At 60.2% G+C, this 21,444-nt stretch overlaps 1 protein-coding gene across 2 annotated transcripts in view; it reads right to left on the bottom strand.

The window, feature by feature from the left end:
- The window catches only part of SLC9A3 (solute carrier family 9 member A3), a 40,795-nt gene extending 19,580 nt beyond the window's left edge, over positions 1-21,215 (bottom strand). Inside the window, exon 1 of one of the 2 annotated variants that reach the window (XM_072807428.1) lies at positions 20,928-21,215. In XM_072807428.1, the coding sequence (XP_072663529.1) occupies positions 20,928-21,144 (217 nt within the window). In that variant the 5' untranslated portion in view covers positions 21,145-21,215. The remainder of the gene's footprint in view (positions 1-20,927) is intronic. The other variant, XM_072807427.1, reaches the window with a different exon arrangement.
- Between the last annotated feature and the right edge of the window lie 229 nt (positions 21,216-21,444).

Below are 21,444 nucleotides of genomic sequence, written 5' to 3'. Positions count from 1 at the left end.
CAGCCAGTGATGCCTGCCCTCCGGTTCTGTGGCCCCCGGACAGTGCTGCGGACTCTCCAGACAGTCCCCCCCCGGCACCCCCTTCCATCTGTGTCCCCCCATGTCGATGGAAGTCCTTGACCCTCCTGTCCCCCCAGCCCTCCTGCTCTTATGTCTCAGACCTACCCTGTGTGTTCACCTGTGGAAACCCTCCAACGATTTCCCTGTTCTGCTGTCTTCCGGAGCGTCTTCCCAGTGCAGTTTGCACTGGCCTTTTTCTGGGGTATAACGCTCTGTGGGGACCTCCCTTCTGTTTCTGGGGTCATGCTTTATGCCAGGTGGGTCCTCCCTCTTTCTCCTACGATGTCACCATGGCTGCAGGTGCCTTTCTCCAGGTTCTGCTCGACCTCTCCTCTGCATTCATGGATGTGGGGCAATGTCTGATCCAGGCTTCAGCCTCCTATGGGCCCAGGGGTCCTCCCTGGAGCTACAGGCTGGGCTGGGGTGTCGCTGTCCTTGCTCTGGGGCTTGAGAGCCTGGCAGTAGGCCGCAGGGAGACCCTGGTCCTTGCTCTCACCTGGCATCAGGCTGGCAGCGCAGCCCCGCTGCAGGGGCACCCTCCGGCTCTGCGCCATCCTGCCCAGGTGTGAGGGAGGGTCTCCGGGGACGGGAGCTCTTCAAGAGCGAGTCCTGGCAGCCAGGGACCGGTCAGGCCTGCGGGCGGCTCTCCCCACTGCCCGTGACCCCTCCCAGATGGCAGCTGCATTGTAATGAGCTAATTAAATGAAAGACTTCATTGATTCTAAGCGGCAATTTGCTGCTGGTTCAGCCATTAAGCATATAATGGGCATTTTAGGAGCCGGTGAGCCGAATTCCTGCTGGACGTGCCCTGTGGCGTTGGGCTCCGGCAGCTGGCCGGAACCTGGATGGACACAGGCAGGAATGTGGCTCCTAGTCGGGGCGGGTCACCGCGACCGCCCGTCATCAGGTCACTGTGAAAATCTGACACGGGGTGGAGGCCATGTCTCTGTCCACAATCCACAACACTGCCTCTGCTGCAACCCCACTGGGCACCCTGGGCCCCTGGGAGGCTGAGGGAGTGGGCACGAGGGGCAGGTGCCTCACCCCTGCCCCCTCACCACACACCCAGCACCTCTGTCCACGCTGCAGACACCATGTGCTATGCTGAGCTGGGCCATCCAGACTCTGACGGGGGCAGGGAAGATCCCAATTTCCTCCCAACCCTTGTTGGCTTTACCTCCAAAAACAGAAGGGCCCAGCACAGGTGAGCCTGAACAGTAATGCAGAGCACCTCCTGGGGACCCTCAGTGCTGGGGCCGCCACTGGTGGCCTGTCCCGGAGCCTGAGCCACAAACACAGGGAAAGGCCAGGTGCCACCTGGGCGGCTGTGACCTCGGGAAGCAATTAGGTGGTGCAGCCTCACACCTCAAAATGGCCCTGTGTTTGCGGGGGAGAAGCCTAACCCTACAGGTTGGAAGGGCAGAGAACGTCTGGGCCTTTGGGGAGCCCGCTGGCTTTCCCTGCATGCCTTGCCAGGGGAGAGGGCAGCGGCCCCCACCCTGCTGTGCCCACCAGGGGCCCAGCTGCGGCTCCGCAGGCCACTCTGCAGGCCGCTCCGACTCCCAGCTCCTGGCATAAACTCCAGCTCAGGAAACATGAGGTGCTAATGCAGGTGGTGCAGGTGGTGCACACTCGCAGGACAGACAAGATGGAGCCCCAGGAACAGGAGAGAACCAAGTGGAAGTGCAGCGGGAAGGCGTAGACAGCAGCACGAGGAGGGAGGTGCGGGCCTTCCACCAGCAGGCCCACAGGCAATTGCTGAGGCCGGGAGGGTCACAGCTAATTAAGCACAGACGGCCTGGCTGCAGGACGGTAAGGACAGGGGAGCACATGCTTTTAGTTCTAATTACAAACACTCTGACGGATGTCGAAGGTCAGGAGGCGCCAGCCGGCCACCATTCCTGCAATGGTCGCTGGACAGGGCGGGTGCTGGAGGCTCGGGAAGGTCATTGTGGGTGGGGCTGGGTGCCCCCCAGGACATGCCTGGGTGCCCAGGGCCCAGGGTCAGGCCCTACGAGGCCACTGCCTCCAAGGATCTCCCAACAAAATTTAGCTGAGTCCACGCAAATGCAGCAGCACAGTAAATCCTTTGGTTTTACTTTAACGCGTACGAGCTTTGGTAAATTCCACGCGGCCTGACAGAGTCAGCAGATGGAGCAGCAGAACCCGTCCCGGAGAAGCCCGGGAGCACCTGGCACATGCAGGGGACCCGCTGCACTCGGGAGGACACGCAGGTCAGGGCCCCTCATGGTCACACAGACGCACACACGTCCTGTCCCAGGATGGGACTGCCTCTGAGCCCCCTCCCCACCACTTGTGAGGACAGGAGCCGACCTGCTCACTCTGATCTGTGCCCCAGCCCAAGGCAGGAGTTATAGTAAATGTGTCAGCTGCTGACCCAGGCCAGGAGGTGGAGATATTCATAGTGTCCTCAAATACTGCCTAGCGACCTAGCTGAGCCCACACCTCCTGCCTGCGACGATGTTGTGGATGAGCGCTCAGAGGGTTGTCGGTGAGCTGGCCTGGCCGCTCCCCAGGGAGGGCCTGCTTCCGGGACCCTGAGGACAGCTCCCAGAGCAATGGAGCCCTTTCAGGACTGGCCCTTCTGCTCACAAACCACAAAACACTTTAAACATCGTATGCCTACAAAACTCAAGCACACTTTGTCAATTTTTTTTTCTTTTTAAAGATTTTATTTATTTATTCATAGAGACAGAGAGAGAGGCATAGACACAGGCAGAGGGAGAAGCAGGCATCGTACAGAGAGCCTGACATGGGACTCGATCCAGGGTCTCTGGGATCACGCCCTGGGCTGCAGGTGGCACTAAACTGCTGCGCCACCGGGGCTGCCCCACTTTGTCAATTTTTTAATTAAAAAAATGAAAATTGTTACTAGCTTCCGAGGAAGCATCATATTCTTTCATTCTGAGCCATCATGAGTAACAGAAGTGAGAACAGAAGGAAGGTGGGCCCTGGCCGGCTTCAAGCACTGGAGGGAGACCCAGAGCGGCGTTTGGATTTCAAACAAAACTGTCCTCCTGTGTTGAGAGGCGTCCACCCCAGAGGCTGTCCCTCGTAGGGCAGGTGGGGCAGTAACACCGCACACCGGGGGTCCTTGATAATCTCACATCTAAATACACACATTCCTAACAGCAAACAGTAAGTGTTGTCAAGCCGACCCACGAGTGAACGTCCAGGTGGATGGCGTGCCAGAGCCGAGCTGAGCCAGCGCCGGCAGGCCATCCCCACCAGTCCTCCTCCCTGAGCATCCTCCCCTCCTCAACCCTCCTGGCCAGGCGGCTTCTCAAGGCTCTGTGTGTAAACGATTATATACTTTAAGCTTTGCTTTCTTATGATTTGTGACTGGCTCTAACTTAAATGAAGATTTGAGAGCAGGATCTAGGACAATTATAAGTTTGAGGTGGGCACAGGTGGGGTAGCCCCATCGCACCAACCATCTGCGGGGATCGACCCCCCCTAACAAGCACTAACACGGTAGAGAGACAGGCACACTGGAGGGCTCCAGACCTTAAGGGATGGGGTGGCAAAGGGTGAGTGCCCTGTTTCCCATTTCATTTGTGTTTTTCTGACTTCCCTGTTCTTCATGGCTCTTTCCAGCTGGAGTTGTGGAGTGCAGTTAAAACTCAGATAGAAACCTGTAGTCTGGGGCACCTGGGGGGCTCTGTCAGTGAAGCGTCTGCCTTCAGCTGAGGTTATGATCCTGGGGTCCTGGGATCGACTTCTGCGTTGGGGAGTGGGGGCTCCCTGCTCAGTGGGGACTCTGCTTCTCTCTGCCCCTGGTCGTGTGCATGCACACACTCTCTCTCTCTCTTTCCCTCTTAAATAAATGAATAAATAAAATCTTAAAAAAAAAAAAAAGCAAAAGGAACCCGTAGTCTTACAGGATGGAGAGAGCGGAGCACACAGAAGGCGATGCCTGCTGCAGCTGCACAGTGCAAGGCCAAATCCCACATCCTATGCATGAGCTCTTCCCAAATTCCTGGCTGGTCCCTGAATTACACACAAGAGAGGCAGATCCAAACCTCTTGTCATCACAGAGGAGACATCTTCAGAGTTTTGGGTCATTCCTGGTCAAGCGGCAATGCAGCAACAACCACCACAGAAATCCATGCTCTCCAGAGGAACATAGCAGAATACAGAGTCTCTACAGTGTATGAGCCACAGTGTTCCGGGAACAATCCGAAATTATATGAAGAAACAGGAAAATGGGACCCATATGTCAGTGAAGATCTCAAGATGATCCATACACTGGATTCTGTAGTCCAGGATACAAAGAGCTACTGTACCTACGCTCAAGGATGTAAAGGAAAATATGTTTGTAATGAATTAAAAAATAGTAGATCTCAGTAGCAGAAAAGGAGTTAGCAATTTTTTTCTGAAAGAGCCAGATAGCAAATTATTTAGGCTGTGGGCTACCTAGCCTGCTCTGCAGCTACTCGGCTTTGCCACTGCATCACGAGAACAACCAGCACGTACATTAATGGATCAGCACAGCTGTGTTCCAAGACAACTTTATTTACAAAAGCAGGTAGCTAGCCCACGGACTGTCTGTGACTCACAAAATAGAAGAAATCTAAAAGAATCAAATGAAAATTCTAGAATCGAAGAACTCAATATCTGAAATAAGAAATTCAACAGATAGGCTTAACAGCAGACAGAGATGAGAAAAAAGATAGTGAATGGGAAGTGAGATTGGTGGAAATAATCCGATCTAAGGAACAAAGATAAAAAAGATATAAAGTGGACAGAACATCAGTGGTCAGTGGGACAGTGTTGAAAGGTCCAATATGTATGTAAATGGAGTCCCAGAGGTGAGTAGGGGGAGGATGGGGTGGAAAAATCGAGGAAGTAAGGGTTCCAAATGTCCCCAGTTTAGTGAAAGACATAAATTCCTAGGTTTGAGAAGTCCCTCAGATTGGATTTCTATTTGATTCCCATTCCCATTGATCAGTCTTCAAGTGACCTTGGAATAGGCCTGAGAAGAGCTGAGGGTCCAGGGCAAGCAGGTGCAGATGGGGGAAGGTCCCAGGAGGTCAGAGGTCAGAGGGGAGGGAGAGGGCTGCCCCCAAAGCCTGAGCAGAGCCCCCGAGTCAAGCCCATGGCACAGAGGGCAGCTGCGGGTGGAAGCTGCTGGTCAGCTCCCCAAGACCCTTTTTCACAAAACGGTGACTTGCATTCCAGCTGCGGTGGCAGCGGCACCTGTGTCCACCTGTGTGTCACATGGATCTTGGTGGCACCCCCAGCGCCCTGCCTCTGCTGAGGGTGTGGAAAGGGTGGTTGAAGGCTGGGACTTGGGGACTCTGCTTCCATGGAAGGAGCTGGAGGCAGGCAGGTGCCCAGGAGGTCAGACAATGCAGAAGAGGCCTCCTTCAGAGCCCACAGTGCTCCTGACCTGGCGGTCGGCTGGAGATGTGGAGACTGACCCCCATGTTCAAATGCGTTGGAAAATACACGGAAGCCAAGATACAAAGATGCTTCAGTCCGGGGTGGGGCTGGGGGGCTATGAGGGACCCTCAAGAGGCTACAAGGATTTTGTGAGCAGACTCTGTAGGGGAGCAAGTTCAGACCTTCTTGACCTTTACACTTCATGGGAAAATTCCAGTGAGGCCATTTTCTCTAAGGACATCTTTTGTGCAGATAACGTGTGGGCAATGGCCCAAGCGGTTGTAAACTGTGGCAGCGGCGTCCCTGCCGTCACCACTATCAGGGTGTTCCTAGCACCATTCCCCGAAGCAGGACTTTGTCATGGGCTGCTGCCCAGACACGCTGTGGCAGGAAGTGATGGGGACTATTGACTCTTGATATTGATGCAGCATTGCAAGAGGACAAAGGGCTCCCCAAGGTGGGAAGACCACGGGGTTGCCGCCAGCCCCGAGGGCCTGGCACAGATCCCACGTCTTGAGAAGAGCCTGCTGGACCACTGGACCACCAGACGGACGTGGGCCATTCCTGGAGGTAGATGGCGCCACCAGGACAGCCTTTGTGGGGGTGGCTGCAGCACCCCTGGGTTCCTGTCATCCGCCCCAAACACAGGAGGCTCAGGGCAAGGGCGCACCCTGCGGGTGGCCTGGCTGGGAGCTGCCCCAAGGCCTCCCCCGCTGCCAGGGGCTTTCACAAGCTATTATTATTTTATCCCTGTGGACTTGGCTTCCTTGTGACAAGAGGATAAACACAACCCTTCTGGAATGTTGTAAAATGAAAATCAGGTTCTCACAAGGAAGGTGGACTGTGGTTCTCCCCAGGCCCGATGAAAACAAAAGAGGGTAACGTCACTAAATTCCTATAGGTTTAGTTTCCTGGCCGGAACAACGGGAAGGAGGGATATGAGGGTGCAGGACACGCCCCTCGTGGACATGGCATTCTACTCACACACACGTGGGCCCAGGTACAGCTGAGGGTGTCTCAGGCCTGAAACCCTCAGCTGACATGCAGAAGCACAGGAAGCAAGCGAGGGAAGGTAGAGGGGCCCCTGGCGGCATCGTCACCATGAGCAAGTCCATCTAGAGACCTGAAGACCTCTTCTCCATATGAGAGGTGAAGTGCTCAATAGAAGAGGTGAAAGGTGAAGTCACAGAGGTCTCTCTGGACACAGAGGAGAATGCAGGCGGGGACAGCGAGAAGGGCCCAGGGATGTTCAGAAGGCACGGTGGCGGCAGGGGGATGCGCTCATTATGAATGGCAGGGAGCATGGGGGAGGACAGGGAAGCGCCCCCACGAGGCCCAGACAGGGGCAGGTGTGTGGCCCTAATACCAACTCTGGAGGGACCGGGAGGGTCGTGACCTCCAGACCCATCCCAGAGGCCATTGGGCTGTGGTGACACCTAGATGTCAGTGCTTGGCTGCATGGCCAGTCCACAAAGTAACAGGGGAAAAGCCACCTGTGGCAGGGAAGGAACCATAGAGGTGCCCCCAGGACACAAGGCCTGCAATCCAGGGGAGAGGTGCCCGGTGTTCGGGGATGGGGAGGAGCACCGTGCTGGGCGCCCCGGACAGGAGAAGCCTGGGAACCCTCGAGACTGCCCTGCACAGCAGCCCGGAGCCTGAAGCTCGAGACAGGATCATTGAGATCCATGCAAAACTGCGCCAATGACAGCACTCACTGACTTCACATAACATAAAGGCTGTCCTGGAAATGGAAAATGGTCCCACATGATCTCACGGCTCCGGAGACAGTCCCTGTGGTCATAGCGTCCAGCCAGCACTGAAATTCGGGTGGAAAACCCCAGAACTTAGAGAGCATGCAGGTGGGGGCAGGGCGGGCTTTCTGTGTCGACCCTCTGGCCGGAGCCCCACAGCCCGCAAGCTCACAGTACATCCCTCCCGCCTCGGGCACCCACGGGCATGGTCTTGGCCACAGAACCCAGCATGCCCGACACATGGCAGCGAGGCCAGGAGCACAGGGAGCAGGTGGGCCTCGAGGGCAGGGGCAGGGCCGCTCACAGACAACGGGATCCTCCATGCGGGAAATCCCATGTGTGATGAGAGAGCAGGGCTGCGGGACACACCGTCTACCCCTTCCCTACAAACCAGCAATGAAGGTTCGGAATCTAAAACACAAGGTCATTTATGTCATCACTATAAAAAAAACAAAAAAATTTTAAAACCCTTTAGTTACAAATCTAACAAAACAAGTACAGGACCCATATGAGGAACACATCACAGAAGACTTCTGTACATGGACAGATGCCCCACATGCGTGGGTTGGAGGACTTGACTGGGTCACGCTGTCCATTCTTCCCGGCAGGACCCATGGACACAGGGCAATCCCAATAAAAATCCCAGCCGGTTATTTTATCATATGGAGACACGGGAGGCCCAGGATGGCTGGCCCAGCATCAGTGAGAACAACAAAGTGCAGGACCGACACCCCGGCTTCCAGATCCCACAGAAGCATGGGGACAGGGCAGCCCGGTGCTCCTGAAGGCACAGACCTACAGACAGACCCACGGACACACAGTCCCTGACCTTCAACATGGGGCAGAGGCAGCACAGCCGAGCCAAGACCACGTCTTCAACGAGGGGCGTCCACGTGCAGAGAAGTGAATCTGGACGCAGGCCCTACAGCCTCACGGTAACGACTCACAACGGGCCACACACCTCGCCATGAAATGCAAACCCATCGGTCTCCTGGAGGGTAGTGTAAGAGGACACCTAGAAGACTCTGGGGTCGGGGAGGACTTTTAGATGCGCCACCATGGACGGGTCCCTGAAGGAAGGAACTGGGAAGCTGGACCTCCCTGAACGTAAACACCTCTGCTCTCGGAACGACAGTGACAGCTCCCAAGCCACAGACGGGGAGGAAATATCTGCTAAAGACACGTATGCTGAAGGATCTGTATCCCGAATACACGAGGAACTCAAACTCCAGTAAGAAAACAAACTACTCACTTGAAAACTGGGCCCAAAATCTAAACAGACACGTAATCAAAGAAGATACGCAGGTGGGAAGTGAGCACACTGAAGGTGCGCAGTGCCAGCTGTAGTCAGGGAATGCAAATTAAAACAACACGGTGCCTCTGCACCTCTATCGGGACAATCAAAACCCAAACCCTGCCAACAGCTGATGCTGGCTGGGACGTGGCGCAGCAGGAACTCCGATGCTTTGCTGCTGGGAGTGCAACACGGTGCAGCCACGGGGGAGGAGAGTCTGGTGGTTTCCTGCAGACCTGCACAAACCCTAACCCACAGCCACACTCCTCGGCATTTACACCAAGGAAATGAGACCTGACGTCCACATGGGAGCCTGCGTATGCACGTTCAGAGCAGCTCTGTTTGTAACAGCCAGACCCTGGGAGCAAGCAGGCCGTTCTCCAGGGCGTGATGGGTAAATGGACTCTGCGACCCACAGATGGAGTATCGTTCAGCCCTGAAAGGGGAGCTACCAAGACGGGAAAACACTGCAGGCTACTTAGGGGGAGACGTCAGTCTGAGAAGGCTGCGGTCTGGATCCTCACACAGCAGGACAGCTAGTCTACGACATTCCAGAAAAGGCAAAACTATGGAGGCAGGAAAGAGCCCCACGGCTGCCAGGGTCGGGGAGCGAGGTGGCGTGGGGCAGGCAGGGTACTTGATGCTGTAACGAGGGGCACATGTCCGCACACTTTGTGTGAACGCCCACGGTGCACCCAGATGTCAGCTACGGACGGAGTAAAATACTGGCATTGGCTCATCGATTGCGGCCCGTGTATCACAGCAACGCCAGACGGTAACAAGGTGGGGGCCGCAGGTGGGTACGCAGTGCTATCTGCTCACTTATTTTGTACGTTTACACCTTTCCTAAACACACAGCGTCTCCTAATCTTTGAAGATCGGCATTGCCGAAGCTGTGCTGGGTGCGCCTCGGGGGTGACGTGGCCTCAAAGGTGACAGGTGGTGAGGCCAGGGACAGAAGGGACAGCACATCAAGGCTGAGGGGTGGGAGGTGGGCAGGCCAGGAAGCACGGCCATTTGTCCGTAGGGAGAACCCGGCGTGAACAGCCTGTGGCCTCATGCCGACCTGTCAGCGGTCTGTACTCACCCTGCAAGGTTTCAGGGACATTTGTTGGGTGATCATGTGCGGGTGTAAGCACGTGTGACTGCAAGCTGTGCGAGCAAGCACATGTGGGTAGGACTGTGAGCACAGGCGGGGGAGGCGCCTGCCATCCTGAGCTCCAGGCCCACCTGTGGCTCCAGGTCCGAGCCCGGGTGAGATGCCTGCCCGCCCGCCCAGGGGGACAGCTGGGTGCTCCTTCGTGATGGGTCAGGATGGGCCTTCCTGAGGGACACGGTCTGCCTGTCAACCCGTGGCCACACGCCTCTGCCGGGATGCGGGTATCACACATCAGCCACCCTGCCCCGTCCCCTCCCTGCTGGGACAGAGGCTCCCCAGACATTGCCTGACAGGTGCCCGTCCCAGAACACGAGCCGCATGGGAGGCAACGATTCTAAGGTCTCCCTCAATGCTGTGACCCGCATGCCCTCGGCTGGGCACATACATGCCTCCACAGCACCCACACACATGCCCCATGGGCCCTGGTTGGCCGATCTCAGGGGCTCTGATGGGCAGGGCCGTCAGCTCCGGGTCAGGCTGCCTGAAGAGCAAGGCCCCCTGCTCCCTCTGACGAAGGCACAGACTGGCAGGATGCATCATAGTGACGTCCACAGGTAAGCACAGGGCCTGGCTCGGCTCTCTGGCCCTCTCCCTCTGTAGGCAGCCGCCCCCAGAACAGGCCTTGCAGGGCAGCGGCCTCCCTCCTGCTCTTCTCCGGGGAACGGACACGACTGTGTCCTGTCCAGTCTCCTCGGAGACTCTGGCTCTGTGTCGGCCACAGGCCGGAGGTGCCGTTCAGGGTCACAGGGCCATGCCAGCACCGGCTTGGGAAGTCACTCGGCTCTTCAGCGATAGGTTCACACTCTGCAGCGAGAGGTTCACACTCAGTTCACACTGCACACTTAGACTCAGCTTCAGATCACGAGAAAACCAGGACTGTAAACAGAGCCAGCTGGAGGGGCCCAGGTGGGGCCTGCAGGACGGGGATGTGCCGAGACAGATGCCCTTGTGCCCTGTTGCCACCGGAGGGAGCCACTGTGGGGAGGGGGTGGGAAGACCGTCCCAGGGCACTGCTTGGGGGTCAGCTTTCCCCACCGCGCACTGGCATGGCCTGGGGAGCCCATCCTCGTCCTCGGCGCCCACCTATGCCCATCCTGCATTGGCCGGTGCCTCCCGCGGGGAGTGTGATCCAGGGCGAGTGTGCGGCCAGGACACACTCCTCTCAGGCTTCCAGGGCCCAAAATGCAGAGTGCAGGGAAGGCTCATGCCAGCCGGGGGCTGAGGGCACCCCAGCCATCGAAATGTTCTCGGCATTATTGAGTTAATGAGTAAAGGGTTTGACAAGGGAGGCTGAATTCTCCACACCGGGGCCCTTCCCAGAAACTTAAAACTGCCTTCCTCTTCCAGTTTACCCCCAGAAAGGTTCAGGGGGAGGGGCCAGACTTACACCTGCCACCTGCCAGCAGAGGGTGACCATGTCCGGAGGCCCTGTCCCACACCTGCGCCCCGACCCCTGCTCCGTTCGCTAATTATAGTTTTTAAATGGTAGTCGGCTGAACCCCCGCCCCTGCCCAACCCCAGTAGCCCTGAACTGGACATCGCCAGCAACAGCAGCCCAGGGGGAGGGAGGAACACTGTTTCCAGGAAGAAAAGGTAACCTGGTGGCCAAGGCTTGAGGCACGCCCGTCACAGGGTGGTCCCCCAGACCTGGCCCAATCTAGCTGAGGCCCCTGCAGTGACAGGCGGCACCCTGCAGGGTGAGGCTGTGGAACCATTCCCACTCCCAGGATAGCTGAGGCCCAGGAGGCCACAGGGAGCCGGCTGTGTGGTGCAGGGCCGCCGAGTCCCACTCCCCCACCCAACCCCCGACGTGGAAGGACCCGGGTCCCCACAGAACCAGGCAGGGAGGCCGGCTTCTCACCCTTGTCTGGGGACACATGCCTCAGCTCTTTCACGACTCTCCTGGCATTTTTGTTTTCACACAATATTGTTAGTTGACTTGCTGTCATGTCTGGGCACCGCGCAGGGTCACCACTGTGTCCACGGGTTGCCCACCAGGCACCTTTTGGGCCTTTGCATACCTGCAGCCATGTCCCTGCTGAGGAGGTCAGAGCAGCACAGAGGAGGGCAGCTAGCCACACATGTCCCTCAGGTGCAGCAACACACCCGGCAGGGGCCCCATGTGGGTGGCCCTGGACAGTCCTAGAGTCCCATGGACTTGCACGTGGATGTGTGACATAGCCAGGTCCCAGGAGCCCGGCTGGGCAGTGGCTGCTTCCCTCTGCTTCCCACCCTGGGCACCCTTGGGCTGGGCCCCGGGCCCCAGCCTCACCCCCAGGAGCTCTGATTCAATTGTCTGGAGCCACCCCTGGGGTCGAGCTGGACCCAGCACCGTGGGTCTCACCAGGCTCCTCGGGGGCCCACGAGAGTCAGAGCAGATGCTGACCCCCTCCCGCCCCCCCAGGTACACGGGCAGCTGGTCCCCGTCTGGATCCTGAGCTGAAGGAGCAGGATGCAGGTGCAGCTGCCTCAGGCCGCAGGGAGGGCAGCCACTGTCCCAGGGTCTGGGGCAGTGGCCCAGACTCAGCCTCCATGAAGCAGTGGAGGGGCCGTGGCTGCCCTGACCCTGGGGGTGGACACACCTATCCCCAGGTCTGCCTGGGGAGGGGGTCCCGCCTGGCGGGGGGCAGTCTAGGGGGCCTGCTGGCTTCTCCAGTTGGAGAGGCCTCTGTGACCCTGAAACACAGCTCCCGGGAGGCTGCCTCCAATGGGATGGCCAAGGTGTGGCCTCAGCCCCTCCACCTGGGAGCCCAGCTGCTCCTGTGGGGGTCAGACCGGGAGCCCCCACTTGTGAGTCTGTGTGCAGGACTGGACAGCCAGCATGGGGACAGTCCCTTGGACCTGTGCATGTGGACGGATGACAGGAACTCGAACATTCACCAAGTATCCCCTGGGCACCTGCCCCCCACCCCGTGCCCCCTGCGGTCCTCCTCCTGAGGTGTTGTCCTGCTCGGGCGGCGCCCCACTGGCTGGCTGAGCAAGAATTGCACCCCAGCACCCAGGGCTTCTAACTCCAAGGAGCCGAAGCCAGTGGTTTTCCACAAGCTGCCAGAAAAGCTGCCAGAAACAGGCATTTCCGGTCCCATTCTGCTTTTACAAGAAACCCTTCCCCAGCTGGGAGCTCACAACGTTGGACTTTAGCATGATAGCTCGGCAGGTGGTGAATTCACCGAGGCTTCCTGCCTGATTCACTCAGGAAGGGGAGAAGCAAGGCCCGGCCCTCCCCCACAGCTCTGCGCACCCCCCCAGGCTGGTGCCCTCCCCCCCCCCCCCCCCCCCCCGCCAGGGCTTCCAGGATGCCTCCCCGGGCTGATGGCTGCCTTCAGGGCCACATCTGTGTCTGAAGCAGAGCCGGCCACTGGATGAGGGGAGCCGGGACGGGACTCAGCTCACCACCCCGTGCCCCTCCGCCCCCTCCGCCGGGAGTCCACACCTGCCTGCAGGCCCCAGCCCGCATGGTCAGCCCTCGCCACCCGCTGGGCCCCCGCCCCGTGCCTCCCCCTGGCCCCCTGCCCCAGCCCCTCTCACGCTGGCTGGCCTCCCTCCCACGGGCTCACCTCAACCGTGCCCCACATGGGAAGCCTACACTCCGCTACAGTCTGACTCCTCCACCTGGACTCTGACCCCCTGTGTCCAGCAAACCATGGGGCTCTCGATTCCTTCTAGCACCGATGAATGAACCCTTGGGTTGTAGATGTGGACTCAAGACACAGCCAGCTCCAAGGAAAGGCAGCGTGAAGCCAAGCCCCAGGCCAGACCCCTGACCTAGGAGGGCATCTCGCAGGACCCAGAGAGTGGCCTGGATGCCACCCATCGTCACGGTCTCCTGGCGGGCCATGCGTGTCAGGCGGGACAGGCCTGGCAGCATGGGGGCTCCAGGTGGGGGTGGCCCCGTGCACTCAGCCTCTTGGCCTCTCACCTGCTGGATCCTGTGCCCTTGGGTGCCCTGGCGACGCCCTTCAGGGCTCAGAGATCTCATTTCCCGGACATTCAGAGGGGAAGGCTTTGACTTTCCAGGTGACCTTAATCTCTGATTAGACCCTGGAGCGCATATGGACTAAACACCTCAGGGAAGCAGCCTATGAAAGGAGCAGGATGATGCCAGCATTACGATGCTCCTGGGGAAGGCTCAGCTCCCAGGGTGGCAGGTCTGAGCCACCCTCATCCTCTGATGTGGGCTTGTCCGTCTCGCTGGAGCCATGCACACCTCCTCCCAGAAGCCTCCTTGTGACCCTCATGACTGGTTGCCTTCCTGGCCCCTCTGACCTCCCTTCTACCCCTCCCCTGGCTGACTTCCCCCACCGCTGCTCCTCAGACACACACACACATACACACACACCTTGGTGCCTTTGCACAGGCTGATCCACTCCTGAAAATGGCCCCTTCCCCTCTGCCTGCCCCATTTGCTGTTCTGTGGAGCACACAATGCCATTGGTCCTGTGGCGTGGTCTCATCTGTCTGTCCCCCAGGATCTGGCACTGTTGGGGTCTGGGCTGCGTGGTGCTTGTGCATGAGCCCTCAAGTGGGGAGCACTCCTCCAGCAGCCAGAGTTGCAGCTGCTCAACATCAAATGTTTCGCGGCTGCACTGAGGAAGGAAATCGGGCCAGTCATGCCCCTGAATGCCGGGGCTGTGCTCAGGGTACTGATTGCCCGGGCTCCACAGAGGCAGGCAGACAAAGGCAAGTGTGCGTGGCCTGACTGGGTGGATCTGTGGTGCCCTGCTCCGGAAGGCATGACCAGGATTTCGGCTGTCGGGGGATTTCTGCTGGCGAGGGTGAGCACAGCTGGTCCTGGGGACACAGCCACCCCGGTGAGCAGTGGGGTGCGGGGCTCCCAGGAGGCTGTGTGAATTATTGGGAAATAATTCAGGGATGGAACGTCTCCCCAGGCCGACCTGGACGGCTGGGGTGAAGCTGCGGATGGGAAGCTGGCCTTGAGCAGTGCACTCATACTCCCCCACCATCCACACAGGTGTGCGAGAGCGGTGCCAGCAGCAGGGTGCTGGCATGGATGGCAAGCACGACCTGCACACAGTGGCCCCTCAGCTCCCAGGGCTCACCTAGTGGAACCAGAGAACCAGGATCCCAGGAGCAGGGGTGGGCTCACAGGGTGGGGTGGAGTCTGGGCTCCCCAGGAATCTGGGGAGGCCACACAAGGCAGGGCCATAGCCAGCGTGGGAGTCACCCTGCATCCATGGGTCCCTACCCCCCACTCCCCTGCACCCACTGCTCAGGGCCTCTATTGCCCCACACACACAGCCCAGAGGGCCCAGGAGCTCAGCATCCCCCAGCCTTGCAGGCCCTGCGGGCAGGTCTGGGGTGAGCAGGAGCCACTGAGCCCTGGGCCCACTCAGCACCCCTTCTCCCTGCCTGAACAGAGACAGGAGACAGAAGACAAAGGTATGAAGGAGAGATAGGAACGGGGATGAGAGATAAGTCAGGTCAGGAAGGACAGGACAAGGTGCAGGCACAGGGTGGGGGCAGAGATCCGCCCAGTAGAGCACCCAGGCTGCCTCAAAGGTCTGCTCCGTGCAGAGAACAGACACCCTAGCTGTGCCCCGGGACCCAAGCAGGAAACTGCCCCCCGGGCTATGCCATGCTGCCCAAAGCAAGCTCCTGAGACCTGGAGACGCACACCCAGTGCCTGAGAGCAGCCAGCAGCTGGACCTGGTGCTGGGGCCCTGCACACAGCCACGTAGAGCCAAGGCCCTTCTCCAAGGGAGGCCGAGAGCCCACGCTGGGGCAGGGCAGGCGGCAGACAGCAGCGGAGGGACCTTGCAGCCCCGTCCCTCTTACGGCCAGTGCCACCCCTCCAGGTAAAACTCACCACTAGGAGGGCTCTGGACACCACACACCGGTCACCGGGGGAACATGCATGCTGGGAGCCCTAACTTCAAGCCCACCCAAGCTTCAGACCCCAGCTCTGGGCCTGGCAGGTGTGGCAGGAAGTGTTTCCTCCAACCCAGGGGGACAGAGAAGAACCTAGAGCCCCTCCTTGAGGGGCAGGTGTGTGTGTCCTGACACATCTGTCTGGAGGTCAGGTGGGGGCTGAGCTGGGCCAGGCCGGGAAGGCAGACACAGGTCACAGGCACCCGCACAGCACGGTGCTGTCCCCGAGCTGACCTGGGTTGCGACCCGCAGGGCGGCGTGGGGCCTTGAGGCCCACAGGACAACCTGTCCACTTGCAGGAAGTTGGCTGAGGCAGAGCCTCCCGGGCAGGACAGGAGGCTATCAGCGCTTCCCAACCTTTGCCCCACTTCCCTCTGGATATTTCAGGGTGATACCTTAGCTCCAAATGCCCATGGATTGTTTTACAGCCTGAGGCTAATTCCCCTATGAACCTGTCCGAAAAGTGAGACTTTACACCTTCCACATGGTAGAGGCTCTTGGGAGGACCCTTGGTTCCTCGGATGATGGGTCTTGACTCCTGGCCCAGTGACTGCCTCTGTCCTGCCAGGGCTGGGGTCCACTAGGGCCCACTGACTCATCTACCCCAGGGAGGATGGGTGGGACCCACTGGGGACTCCTGCTGCTCACACTGTCCTGTGAGGTCATCCTGTCCAGATACCCTCAGGCATCCTTTGAAGGGAGTAAGGAACATTCGGTGGAGGCAGGCAGGGGGCAGGATGGGCAGTGCCCAGGGACCCATGCAAGGAGCAGGAAAGGGGTGAGGCTCAGCACCAGAGGCTCCTTGTCCTAAGACCAGAGCACATGATGGAAAAACCAAAGGCCTCTGTTCTTCACACCAGGAGGTAAGTGCCTCACATGGCTTCCCCCACGCCCTGGCAACACCTGGGGCAGACACCGGCCCCCACAGCTGTACCTGAGAGCACAGCTCCCAGGTGCCCTGGGTAGCACTGTGGAGGGGGTGCTGCAGTGCCCACAGATGTCCCAGGCCCCCCGCAGCCCTGAGGCTGGAGAGGCTGGACCATGCGCCAGCACGGAAAGGCTTGACAGGAAAGGACCTCCACACAGATGCACCGTGCAGGTTCCCAAGGCTATATTCCTGCCCTGTTGCTCCTGCAGGTGACTCCAGCCCCCTGGGCTCTCTTCCCCCGAGAGAGGGGTGAAGAGGGAGGTGTCGAGCCAAAGGGGAGGGCTTGTAAAGCCCCAGGGCACCAGGGGAAGGGCCTGAGGGTCAGAGGACATGGGGAGCAGGAGACACCTTCTCACCAGCACCCCTGAGCCTCTGGCCTGAGGCTCCACGTCCCCATGAGCTCCACGTCCAGGGCCTGTCCCCAAACTGGGTGTCTGACCAGCCCACCCACCCTGACACTGCCCCTCCCCTGGGCCTCTGCCATTGCAGCCCATTCTGGCCAGGGGCACACCAGGACCCAGACCCTCCCCTCACTGTCCACCTCTCACCCTGGACCCACTGGGACATCAGCTGAACACCTGAGCCATGTCTGTCCCCTGAACCCTCGCCCCCCAACCAAGATGCCTAGGAATAAATGGACCCTGTCAACCCAGAAGTACCCCATCCAGGGTCCCCCTGCTGCCCCTCCTGCCCATTCTCCGCCCTACAATCAAGGCAGGAGTCTGAGAGCCCAGGTCTGCTCATGTCCCTCCCCTTCGTGCCACCCTGGCTAGGGAGCAAAGTCCTACAGGGTCTGTGGTTGTGCTGCTTTGGCCTCCGGTGGCCTCCCTCTGGTCTCACCTCTGGCCTCCAACATTCGAACCTCCCTCTTCCTGCAGAAGCACCTTTCCTGGTAACCCTGCCAACTCCAGAGTTCCGTCCCCAGGAGCTGCTTGGATCCCCACCCCCAGGTGGGCCCTCCACCCCGTGCCCTGTGGCCTCACGACCTCCACACGGCCAGTGCTGCCAGCCCAGCCTTCACTCCCCGAGGAAGGTTTGAGGAGAGAAAGCCCCGCTTGGTCCGAGGCCCAAAGGGAGCCTGGTGGGGGCAGCTGTAGACTTGGGGGCCACCAGGGGTCCAGAGCAAGGAAGTACCCCACCCAGGGACAGAGCCCAGCCCACTGCAGGGACCCTCACCCCCCGGCCCAGCAGGCACCACCTGTGTAGGGGTTCCTGCTTCTCCTTCTGAATCCCTGAAGGGTAGAGCAACAGGCAGGGGCCCCTGGAGGCCAAATGCTTCCAATGAGTCCTTCACTGAGCTGCAGACGCAGGGCTTTAGGGGCTGGGGGTCCCTGGGCTCACCAGCCACACTTCTCACCAGTGCAAAGGCGCTGCTTCCAGCAGAGCTTCCAGGCGTGAACTCAGGACTCCTGGGCCCAGTCACTGGTGGCTGTGACCCTGCCCCCTGGCCTTTCTCTGTCCCAAGCCACATGAGGTGAGAAGCTGGCTTAAAACATTTGTGGGTATGATTGCTTTGTCCCAGGGTCCCCAGTGTCTCGGCATCTCGTTGCCCAGCAAGGTGACACATGGCTGGAAGGAATCTGAGCTCTGCAGCCTGAGGGGCATGTGAGCTAAAGCCAACACTTGAAACCACTGGGAAGAACCTGGCCAGTGCTTGGAAATAGACGGAAACCCTCTGTTCCTGTGCCTTGAGACTGAAATACCTGACCATCTTACACGATGAGAGGGGTCAAAGAGCTTCACGAGCACGAACCCTGGACTGCGGGGTCAAGGAGGAAGCACACCAGGACCCAAGCCCTCCCCTCATTTGTGCAAAAACTGGACACACCACCACGAGGCCTCCAGGCTTGACCAGAAGCAGGCAAAGGTGGCTGTGAGTGCTCTGTGGGGTTTGGGAGAAGGGGTGCACAGGGAGGGGTCTGGGAGCCAGGGCAGGAAGGGGGGAGAAGCCACAGGGCAGAGGCTGTCCTACCTCCAGGCAGGGAGGGGGCCAGGCATTGGGGAGCCCCTGGGGGGAACCCCTGACCAGGCTAGATCTGGCTCTCCAGGGCCCGGAATGATGGGTGAGGGGAGCTCCAGGACCTGGAATGATGGGTGAGGGGAGCTCCAGCTCCCCGAGTCTGGTCCAGAGCGCAGAGGGCGGGCAGACCACTGAGATGAGGTGAGTACTTCCTTCTAACGCTTGGTCTGTGGGGCTGAACATGAGCAGGTGGGTCTGGCTTATTTGCGAAGGTTTGGTTTGGTCTTTGAGCTCTAGGAGGCTGAGAGATGGCAGGGGGTGGGGTGCCGAGGTGGGCGGAGGAGGGACAGCTGATGAGCAATGGGAAAAAGGCCAGAGTGAAGGAGGTGGGGGCCGCAAACGAAAGGGCAGAGGTGGGAGTCACCCAAGGCCCATAGTGAGCCAGCAGGAGGACCTTGGGGACCCAGGCAGGGCCAGGGCAGGGTGTGGCCCAGAGCAGGAGGGCACTGAAGCTGTAGCTGGTCAGCCCCATGGGTCTTCCCTCAGGGTCCTTTTCATGGGGTCTTGAGGACCGCCAAGGTCTCCCCCAAGCCTTGACCTTCAAGGGGAGTCAGCAATCCCAGATGACAGCAATGGAGTGAGGATGTGGTGCTCAGACGACGCTTTTTAAATTAACATGGGTAGGAAAATGAATTCTGGGCTTGCCCTGACCATGAAACAGAGCCGGCTGCAGCGGGTGGCCACCCACCTTGGAGAAGGTGCCCTGAGACAAAGTCCACCTGTGCTGGAGACTTGCAGGGCTATGGCTCTTCCTAGGAGAGCAGCACTGGGGCCAGGCAAATCCTCGGATCAGCCTTCCCACAGTCTGTCCCCTCGGGACCTCCCGGCCACAGGGAGCCCAGCAGCCACCGTTGGAATGCGAGGCCAGGCTCCAGGTCTGGACGCCGGGGCTGTACTAGGAGAAGCCCAGCTTGCCAAGAAAGCACATATCTGCTTTACACCAGGGTGCTCCGCATCCCAGGGTTGGAACCCCAGAGTGTCACGGCCCCCTCACCCTGCACATAGCATCCCTATGGTGCCTGCACAGCAGACAGCGGGCGGCAGAGGACAGCTGGCTGTTCCTGGGGGAGGTGGGCAATGTGAGTGTTGGGAAAGCCCAGGTTGGAGCTGGCCCCATCTAGAAGATGACCGGTACAAAGTGCCAGTGTCAGCCCCCCCTCCCGCCCTCGGCGGAGGTGTTCGGAAGAGACCTCGTGTGGGTGCTGGAGTCTTACTCCTAGTCTCGCAAAACCCTGGAAAGCCCAGTGTGGGATAGAGTGAGCATGACACCCGGCATTCGGGGCCAGGTGAGCAAGGAGACCTGCAGAGAGATGCAGGGGGCCTTCGAGACCCAGAAAGCAGAACCCAGAGGGCCCTCCAGGGAGGCGGTCAGCATAAGCAGGACACAGAGCAGGTGGTGTTGAAGGGAGCACGGCTCACCAGGCACTGCCAGCGTCCCAGGCACCCCAAAACTCGGGCTCACAGTTCTCTAGTAGGCTGCCCGGAGCATGACCCTGCTATCCTGCTGAAAACAGCAGAGCCCAAGGCCCCAGGAGGGCCCCTCCGCCTTGCCGAGTCCCTCCCCTTCCCTGGGGGTATCCTCAGGCCCCCTCCCTTGCGGTCCCCCAGCCTCCACCTAGTCAGTGGTGCAGGCCATCCTCAGTGCACCACCTCCAGGAAGCCCCTCCTGGTGGACCAACACGTTGAAACCTTGGACCTCAGAAGCTGTTAGAAAGCTGACCTTCCCATCACCTTGCCCGGGAGTTACCTGCAGTCCCCACTTTGCTGGCTCACTGAAGCAAGTTAAGAGAAATCAGACAGACCAGGACTTTTAAAAGAGAAACATCGTCAATGGAAAAATTGCTCCTATAAATAGGATTTTACTGGGTTTAATCTCGAGTGGCACCGCTGTCTTTCTGCACTGGGGGCCAAATATCACCGCGGCGCTTGCGGGCCACCGCCTGCTGTGTCTGTCCGCACCGGGCAGCCCCCACCAGCCCCCACCAGCCCCCGGACAGGAAAGGGGCCCGGGGCGCGCAGAGCAGCGGCGGCCCCGAGGTCTGCAGGCCTGGAGGCGGCAGAGGACGGCGGGGACGCGAAACCCGGGAGCCTGGCGCGCTCCTGGCCGGGATCGGGAACCCGGCGGCCCGCACGGCTGCTCCGGGCCCGGCCAGGCTCGCAGCCCGCGCCTCGCCCCGCCCGACCCGAAGGCCTGGCCCTTGGGGCGCACAGGGGCGCTCCGAGCGCGGGCAGCTCCCGCGGGACGGGTTAGAGCGCGCAGCGGCGCAGACCCCGGGCAGGGCGGACGCCGACGCGGACGCAGGGCTCTGCGCCCCGGGGCGCAGGCGGGGGCGCGGGCGGGGGCGCGCAGGCCCCAGAGCCGGCCGGGGCACGTCGCCGCGGGCTGGGACCTGGAGCCCCAACGAGCCGAGGCTTCTTACCGATCTTGGCCAAGCTGGCCACGAGGATCCACAGGGCGATGATGTACGGTTCCTGGACATGGTGCCATTTGAAGGTGACCACCTGGAAGCCCTGGCTCTCCCCGTGCGCGCTGCCAGGCTGCTCCTCGAAGGCCCGCGCCCTCGGCAGCACGCCGAGCACCAGCAGCAGCGCCAGCTGCAGTCCCCGGCTGCAGCCCGGAGCCCCGCGCCCCGACATCGCCGCCGCCGCTCAGCACCCCGTGCGGACGCTCATGCCGCGTGGGTCCTGCTGCGCCAGGCGGGACGCGCTGCGCCGGAGCCGTCGGACCCTGGGGACCCGCGTCAGGCGGCGCCCAGCGCACTCGGAGCGAGGGCGGCTGGCCCGGTCCCCGCCCGCCGGTGGCCTTTAATCCGGCGGCCCCCTCCCGCCCCGGGGCGGGGCCTTCCCGCCCCCGCGGCGCGCACGCGAGCGCGGACACCGTCGCACGCTCTCGGCACGCCCGCCAGGCCTGCACACGCCCACCCCGGCCGCCGGGTC

This window comes from Canis lupus, chromosome 31, assembly GCF_048164855.1.
Source record: "Canis lupus baileyi chromosome 31, mCanLup2.hap1, whole genome shotgun sequence".
NCBI classification, from domain to species: Eukaryota; Metazoa; Chordata; class Mammalia; order Carnivora; family Canidae; genus Canis; species Canis lupus.
Note: the sequence above shows the minus strand (reverse complement) of the source record. Positions and strands in the feature narration are given on the sequence as shown.